General features: G+C 52.6%; 1 protein-coding gene across 1 annotated transcript in view; it reads left to right on the top strand.

Annotated features, from left to right (window-relative positions):
- Positions 1–4: 4 nt before the first annotated feature.
- The window catches only part of PIGT (phosphatidylinositol glycan anchor biosynthesis class T), a gene marked incomplete at its 5' end in the record, with an annotated part of 9,047 nt that continues 520 nt past the window's right edge, over positions 5–8,531 (top strand). Inside the window, 12 exons of the mRNA XM_006753519.2 lie at positions 5–134; positions 647–824; positions 2,480–2,607; positions 2,898–2,998; positions 3,161–3,247; positions 3,768–3,855; positions 3,965–4,062; positions 4,152–4,317; positions 4,952–5,152; positions 7,172–7,337; positions 7,433–7,516; positions 8,255–8,525. Coding sequence (XP_006753582.1) covers positions 5–134; positions 647–824; positions 2,480–2,607; positions 2,898–2,998; positions 3,161–3,247; positions 3,768–3,855; positions 3,965–4,062; positions 4,152–4,317; positions 4,952–5,152; positions 7,172–7,337; positions 7,433–7,516; positions 8,255–8,507 — 1,680 coding nt within the window. The remainder of the gene's footprint in view (positions 135–646; positions 825–2,479; positions 2,608–2,897; positions 2,999–3,160; positions 3,248–3,767; positions 3,856–3,964; positions 4,063–4,151; positions 4,318–4,951; positions 5,153–7,171; positions 7,338–7,432; positions 7,517–8,254; positions 8,526–8,531) is intronic.

The raw sequence follows: 8,531 nt of genomic DNA on the forward strand, positions 1-8,531 counted from the left end.
CGGCCGGGGCCATGCAGAGCCCCCACGCGACAGCCTGCGGGAGGAGCTCGTCATCACCCCGCTGCCTTCTGGAGACGTAGCCGCCACATTCCAGTTCCGCACGCGCTGGGATTCGGAGCTGCAGCGCGAAGAAGGTGAGAGGACGACACTGGACGGAGAAACTAACTGTGACACCTGCTGGGAGTGGGTGGGGGCAAGCCTTGCGGGAGGGGCCTAGTCCTGGTGGGGATCTGGCCCGTGGGCGAGGAGCCGGACACAGTGGGTCGGTGCGGGGAGGATGGGATAGTTATTGAAGAACCCCATTGTACCGCTGATGAAGCCAAGGTCCGGAGAGGGGCAGCGACTCCCAGCCCAGTGCTCGCTCCGCGGCTCCAGTTTGAACTTCAGTTTGAGCCCTCTGTCCACAACACTGATGATGATGTTGCTGGTTGCCATTTACACCGGGTGCTACGTTCTGGGAAAGATTACTAGGAAGAAATTAGAGATGTAGAGCGGTAAAGGCACTTGCTTAAGATCGCATCGCTGGTAACAGTCTGGTCTGGAATTCAGCTCTCTCTGATCCCAGAGCCTGGGGTCTACTGCTTCTTTGGGGTGGCCGGGAACCCTCCCACCACGATCATCTCTCACCTGCTTCCCCCTTCTCTAGTTTCTCATTATAGGCTCTTCCCCAAAGCCCTGGGGCAGTTGATCGCCAAGTATTCTCTCCGGGAGCTGCACCTGTCGCTCACTCAAGGCTTTTGGAGGACTCGGTACTGGGGGCCACCCTTCCTGCAGGCCCCATCGGGTGCCGAGCTCTGGGTCTGGTTCCAAGACACCGTCACTGAGTGAGTGCGCACCTTGAGGCCTGTTGCAGGCCGTGGCGGGGCTGTGGCAGGGGAAAGTGTTATCTTGCCTCTGCCACTGGGGACAGCAGTTCCAGCAGGCAGTAATTCCATGGGGATAAAGCTGCCTTGGAAGTACAAAATAATGTTACCACGGAGTGGCATGCTTTACTTTGCTGAATATACTTCTTTCCCCTACCTACTTCCAGACCAGAGGTAACAGCACATAAGTAGCTCTGCAGAGGCAGACAACAAATAATTGAAGCTTACTTGGATGTAAGGCCAAACAAAACACTGTTGGGCTAGGATGGGCTTATAAGATGCCAGATCTCTCTATTAGAGGAATTGCTTTTGTTTGGGAGGGGTTGGGGTTGGGTATTGCTATTGTACCACAATTTCCTCTTAATTCCACTAGGAGAAATCAATTGCAAAGTATGATAAGATAAATTTTAGGGTGATAATAGGGAGTGGTGGGGACTGTGGCAGGCTACAGAGCTTGAGAGGATGGCTGACACTCGTCCCCTCTGGATTGTTGGTATGGGAATAGAGGCCCACTGTTGAAAGATACTCTCATGTTTGTTTGTTTTTTTAAGAGATACATGAAATCTAGATTTTATTGTGAAAATTGGCAAATTTAAATATCAGTTAGAAATTAAAAATGTAAGACATGCTATGTGGGTCAGTGTTGTGCACACCAAATGAAACACGATTCTGGTTTGGGTAGAGCTTTCAGGCTTCAAGCGTGCGATCTTTATATGAGGCTCAAAGCTTGGAGCGATTGAAAAGCCCTGAACAGAGGATTATCGGAAAAAACCCAGGACAGCACTAAGGTGATATCAAATGAGGATCAAGCAGTGCCCCCTACAAACTTGCCAAGGCTTCTACCTGAACACTAGTCCCTACCTTTCCCACACCTGCTCTGCCATCACTGTCTTCCCTCAGCGCCTAACTGCCTGTAATATGGAGCTGATGTTTAGATTTCTAGTTTTGTGCTTTCTATGATTAATACAGAGAGCAAATCTGGTTTGGTATTTCTCTACGAAGAAAATAACCTAATTTGATAATGCTGTGTTTTTGTGTGTTTTAGTTTTTTTAAAATCCCAGAATATTTGTTTCCCCTTGTTCCGTGAGTCTTTATAGTTGTAAGACCTCCCACCCTGAAGATAGAACCCAGGGTCCAGAGAAGTATGGATCAGCGAGTGTTGTCAGCCTGTGAGGCGTGGGCACTTCACATGGTGTGTGAAACCCACAGGCGACTCAGACTTGCTCCCTGTCCTCATTGCTTACAGCCTCCTGGTTGAGGAGAAACGATGCTTAGGACAAGATGCTGCCACCACTTAGCCATTTCCCAGGAGAGTCTAGGGAGAGGCTCAGATGGTCAGAGCCACAGCAGCACAGTTGGAGGCTGTGGCTGAGGAGGGAGCCTCCTTGGAAGTGGGCAGAGAGGAGTAAAGGGGGCGTTCCCAGGCAGGAAGAGGAATCACCTGAGCAAAGAGCTGAGTGGATGCGAGGGAGCGAGGATGAAGGGGCTGGGCAGGGGCAGTGATGCCGTTCCAGCTCCATCAACTAGCCGGTCTAATGGTGTAGCAGCCAACGCAGGCTTTGGGACAGGAGCAGAGGCTGCTCTGGGACAGTGCGGGGTTTGTGTCTCCATCCAGTGTAGATACATCTTGGAAGGAGCTCAGTAACGTCCTCTCGGGGATCTTCTGCGCCTCTCTCAACTTCATCGACTCCACCAACACGGTCACCCCCACTGCCTCCTTCAAACCCCTGGGGCTGGCCAATGGTGAGAAGCCCTGTGGCCCTTTCCTCCTCCTTCTTACCTCTTGCCCAAACCTTTGCTTCCTTTCCCTCAGCTTCCTCTTCCCTCCATGGGGCCAGATCATAAATCCTCTGGGTGTGCAGGCCCCAGAGAAGGCTTCCCAAGACTGTGCTGTCTGTGCATTGCCTTCTCCCGGGGGAGGAGAGGTCCCACGCCCGGCGGGGACTGTGAGGGTGGTGGCGCCAGAGGCGTATGGGGAGCAGGAGAGTGGGTCTGGAGGAGTGGGGCCTCAGACAGGCCTCTGTCTTCCGCAGACACTGATCACTATTTCCTGCGCTATGCCGTGCTGCCGCGGGAGGTTGTCTGCACCGAGAACCTCACTCCCTGGAAGAAGCTCTTGCCCTGTAGTTCCAAGGTGAGGCCAGAGTGGTCTGAACATGGGTGGGAGCCCCAGAGAGTGGCTGGAGTTAGCAAATGCCCTTTCACTGCCAGTCAGCCGGGTGTGTTTACAGATAACCTCTGCCTCATGCCCAGGTGCCCAGGGCCCTGACCTTTCATCTCTTCCCACCTCCTCCAGGCAGGCCTCTCTATGCTGCTGAAGGCTGATCGCTTGTTCCACTCGAGCTACCACTCCCAGGCAGTGCATATCCGCCCTATTTGCAGAGTAAGTCATGGGGAATGGGGGTGGGTGCCATCCAGAGGCTCTGAGAGAAAGTGCAGGCAAAGCACGTAGCCCAGGCTGAGCCAGTAGTAAATGGTAGATACAGTGATGACTTCTTGGGACATTGGCCACGCACCAAGGAAACCAAGTGGTTGCCTGGCAAGCGTTCAATAAATCTTTGTCATGGAGCTTAGTGGTTCAGAATAGCTACACAGTGTACCTGCTAGCTCAGCCACTCGCCGGCTGGCATGACCTTGAGTGAATCATTTTGTTTTTCTGAGCCTGGTTTCCCCATCTGTCAAGTGAGAGTAATGGTAGTAGTTCTTCCCACGGTTGTTGGCAATGGTTCCAACTGATGCATAAAGCTGCTGGCACAGGGTATGGCACAAGGTCAAGTGAGTGGTAGCAAATCAATGGGTAGGAAGGATACATTGTAGACAAGGGACCACGTCCGGGTAGGAGTCCCAGAGGCTCTGGGGTTGGAGTGATATGTCCTCATTGCTGCTGTCTGGCCCTTGGATAGAATGCTCGGTGTACCAGCATCTCCTGGGAGCTGAGGCAGACTCTTTCCGTTGTATTTGATGCCTTCGTCACAGGGCAGGGGAAGAAAGGTAAGCTACCATGGCAACCTATCTCTGCTCACCCATTGCCAGCCCCACCCTGTCTGTGCACGTCAGTCCTAGTCCCAGCCCCTGCTCAACCCTGCTCTCTTCTCCCCAGACTGGTCCCTCTTCCGGATGTTCTCCCGAACCCTCACAGAGCCCTGCCCCCTGGCTTCAGAGAGCCGAGTCTATGTGGACATCACCAGCTACAGCCAGGTACCAAGGTCTCCAGCCATAGCCGTTGCCCCATCCCCAAGGCCAGTCTGCCCCTCTGCTCACTTCTCAGCCCTGCCCTGTGTCCCCAGGACAATGAGACATTGGAGGTGAACCCGCCTCCCCTCACCACGTACCAGGATGTCATCCTGGGCACCCGGAAGACCTATGCTGTCTACGACTTGCTCGACACGGCCGTGATCAACAGCTCCCGCAACCTCAACCTCCAGCTCAAGTGGAAGAGACCCCCGGAGAATGGTGGGTGAGGGTGGGCCACCACACACTGAGATGTCAGCTCATCATCATGCGATAACAGGCTAGTGTTTAGCTCAGATCTCTAGAGTCAGCATCTGGTTCTACATCCATTTCTTCAAAGCTCTCTGACTGTGGGCAGGTTCCTAACCTTACTGCCTCCTCTGGAAAATGAGGACAGAAACACCTCGTAGATTGGATGAGATACCTAATGTACCAGTAAAATAGGGAGTTTGTCCATGCATTCATTTCATCAACAAACATTTTTTGAAGTAAGAAGATAGCATCTGCATTTGAGAAACAATGTCTGCTAGTTGAGGCAGACATCAAACAATTAATTAATTGCGATTGAGTTCAGTGTTACCCAGGAAAAGTGCAGAATACCATGAGAGCACCTGGTATGGTTGGCAGGGGCACAGAGCTCAGCACATACGCGTATTTAGGAAATAATAGTAGTTCTGTGTCGCTGTGGGCTGGGGGAGATGGGGATGATTCCAGAACGCAGGTTTCCCAGTTCTGATAGCAAAGTTCTTCACCATGTCCTCCTGGCTCTGAGACTCTTGAGTGGTACCTGGGGAGTGGCAGTGGGGAGTGACCCTGTCCCGGAGGAGCTATTAACTGCTGACTTTGGTCTACGCAGAGGCCCTGCCAGTGCCCTTCCTGCACGCCCAGCGGTACGTGAGTGGCTACGGGCTGCAGAGCGGGGAGCTGAGCACGCTGCTGTACAACACCCACCCGTACCGGGCCTTCCCCGTGCTGCTCCTGGACATCGTGCCCTGGTACCTGCGGCTGTATGTGCACACCCTTACCATCACCTCCAAGGGCAAGGAGAACAAGCCAAGTGAGAGCTAGTCTCCCCACCCCTACCCACCCCGCTCTCTCTCCTCCAGGTCTCCCAAACCCTCATTTCTCAGGGTAATTCCTGAAGTCCGTACCCCAGAAAAACTACACAGGCAGAAAACGTTAGGGATAGTTTGACAAATGGAAAGGGTAGCCTCACTAATGCCAGGTCTGGAGTAATTTATAAAGCAAAACTGATCCACACGTAGACGGGTGATTCTTAGTGAGACCTGAGGAGGGCAGTAGTTTCCTGTCTTTTTCACTTTCTCCTTCTGGGGCTCCAGACACAATCTTTTGTGAGGGTTCACAGGCTCTTTCTGCTAGTGGCAGGGCTAGCAAGAACAGCAGAGTATTGGGAATAAAGAAGATTACAGGCCTGGAGATGATGGGTTTTGCTTCCTTGGGAGGGAAGAAGTGTCATTTTTAAACTTCATTTTTATTTTCTATTATTTTTCTGAAGGGGAGTTAATATTTCCTGATTGCTTTTGTTAGGTGCCAGGATGGCACTAAATAAGGCACTTATTCTCTGGAGTGGGGCGAGACTGAGGCTTCAGAAAGGGCTTCTCAGGGAAAGTCATCACACCCCCTGATGGCCAGGCTTCACGTCTTCTTGAAACCCCTCTGTCGTTTCCCTGCTTTCAAGCCTGTGGTTAATAGTTTTACTGTCAGCACCACTACTTGTACCACCTTCAAAATACCTGCTTTGAACATCCTATCTGTGTATTTTGTAGGGTTATTTTTACCTTTTGCTCCTGAAAACTTCAAACACAGCTGGAATAGTGCAGTCAGCTCCCTGCACCCGCCAGCAGCTTTAGCAGTCTCCGGCTTCCTTTCATTTTTTTTAATCATCCCCCCTTCCCCCTCCACACACACTTTTTTTTTTTAGTGTGGCTGTTTTTCTGCTGGAGTATGTTAAACAAGTCCTAGACATCATGTCACTTTGCCTTTAAGTATTTTAGTATATGTCTCAACAGATAAAGGACTTAAAAAAATATATGGCCTATCATTATTATTCCTGTTTCCCCCAATATCTTTAAAAAAATCTCTCTTTTTAAAAAAAATTATTGATTTGAGAAAGAGAGAGGAAGGGGGGGCGGGGGGGGGAGAGAGAGAAATACCAGTTTGTTGTTCCACTTGTTTATGCATTCATTGGTTGATTCTTGTATGTGCTGTGACCGGGGATCAAACCTGCAACCTTGGCATATCGGGACAAGGTCTGACCAACCGAGCTACCCGCCCAGGGCCTGAGTCTCTTTTAATCTGTAACAGTTTCCTTTTTTTGTTGTGTTTTGTTGGGCAAGCTGGGTCATTTGTTGTACGGAATGTGCTACATTCTGGATTTGTTCTGTGTCAGTGTTTACATGTTCCTCCATCCCCTGTCTTTCTTGGGTACTGACGGTTAGTGTTATGTTTATGCATCATTGGTTGATTCTTGTATGTGCTGTGACCGGGGATCAAACCTGCAACCTTGGCATATCGGGACAAGGTCTGACCAACCGAGCTACCCGCCCAGGGCCTGAGTCTCTTTTAATCTGTAACAGTTTCCTTTTTTTGTTGTGTTTTGTTGGGCAAGCTGGGTCATTTGTTGTACGGAATGTGCTACATTCTGGATTTGTTCTGTGTCAGTGTTTACATGTTCCTCCATCCCCTGTCTTTCTTGGGTACTGACGGTTAGTGTTAGAGACTTCATTAGATTCAGGTCCCCTGTTTTTGGCAGGAAAACGCCCAGGTGGTTCTGTGAACTTCTTGTTGCATCACTTCTGGCACTTGATGTCTGCTGCCCAGTTTTCGTGATGTGTGGCTTGATCCGTTGCTTGCCTGGATGGCTGACCTGGAAACACTTTTTTCCTTTTTTGAGACCCTGCTCCCTTCCCTGCGCCTGCCCGGCCTCTCTGATCCAGAGCCCACCTCCGGGTGCCCAGATCCGGGCCTCAAGGCCTCGATAGGTGGGGCAGGAGGTGCAAGTAGTCTCACCCCAGGGAGGAGGTATGGGGGATGCTTGAGCCGTGCCTGTCTCCAGGTTATATCCACTACCAGCCTGCCCAGGACCGGCTGCAGCCCCACCTCCTGGAGATGCTCATTCAGCTGCCGGCCAGCTCGGTCACCAAGGTCTCCATCCAGTTTGAGCGGGCGCTGCTCAAGTGGACGGAGTACACCCCGGACCCCAACCACGGCTTCTACGTCAGGTGGGCTACGACCCCCACATGCTGCCCCCGCCCTTCCAACCCACCTTATCTGCCACCAAACCTGACTCACGGAATACCCGCCTGCTTCTCTGCAGCCCGTCTGTCCTCAGTGCCCTCGTGCCCAGCGTGGTGGCAGCCAAGCCCGTGGACTGGGAGGAGAGTCCCCTCTTCAGCAGCCTGTAAGTGTGACCTCGGGGGGCAGCGGCTAAGATGGTCCAGTTCCTGAAGGTGGGCTGGGCTCAGTGTCGCCTCTCCCCCAGCAACCTGGGGATTTCACTCAGTCCTAGTAAGAGTTCCAGTGGTCTGCCATGTTAATACGGACTTTATAAAATGATTCTAACGTTTCCAGGAGAATAGATAGGCGAGAAGAGCAGTATCTAAAGCCTATATTTACTCACTGATGCTCTTAGCAAGGATTTGGTTGAGCACTTGTGGAATGCCAGGAACTCCAGAGAGTGCCTGCTGCCCAACAGTAAACAAAAGGCTTGCCCCTGCCCGGCTACTGCTAAGCACATCCATGACCATGAAAACGAACCATCCTCCGCCTTCTCTAGGGACCCCGAGAACCGCCAGAGGGGAGGCTCTGCTCTAGAGAGCAGTGGGGTCCAGGGGGGTGCTGGGAGTGACCTGGGGGGTGTCCGGGAAGGCTTCTCCGAGGAGGCGGACTTGAGCTGAGAACGACAGCTGTGGAAGAGGCAGCCAGGTGAGGGCAGGGCCCTGTCCCTGCAGCACAGGCGGCTCTCCGTCAGCTTTATGAATGGGCCTTCATCTCAGATGTCTCCTGTTGGAAACGCTGGGAGGCTAAGAGAACTTTGGAAATCCCGACCGCCGAGCATTGGCCCAGTGCAGCCCGAGGGGAATGGGGTACGATAGGGAGGAGCAGGGGTCCTGCCTCACCACTCCTCCCTGACCCCCAGGTTCCCAGTCTCCGACAGCTCTAGCTACTTCATGCGGCTCTACACGGAGCCGCTGCTGGTGAGCCTGCCAACGCCGGACTTCAGCATGCCCTACAACGTCATCTGCCTCACGTGCACGGTGGTGGCCGTGTGCTACGGCTCCTTCTACAACCTCCTCACCCGGACCTTCCACATCGAGGAGCCCAGAACGGGCGGCCTGGCCAAGAGGCTGGCTAACCTTATCCGGCGTGCCCGCGGCGTCCCCCCGCTCTGAGACCCTGAGCCTGACCCTCATAAC

The sequence above is a fragment of the Myotis davidii genome, unplaced genomic scaffold (assembly GCF_000327345.1).
Source record: "Myotis davidii unplaced genomic scaffold, ASM32734v1 scaffold4152, whole genome shotgun sequence".
Taxonomy (NCBI): Eukaryota; Metazoa; Chordata; class Mammalia; order Chiroptera; family Vespertilionidae; genus Myotis; species Myotis davidii.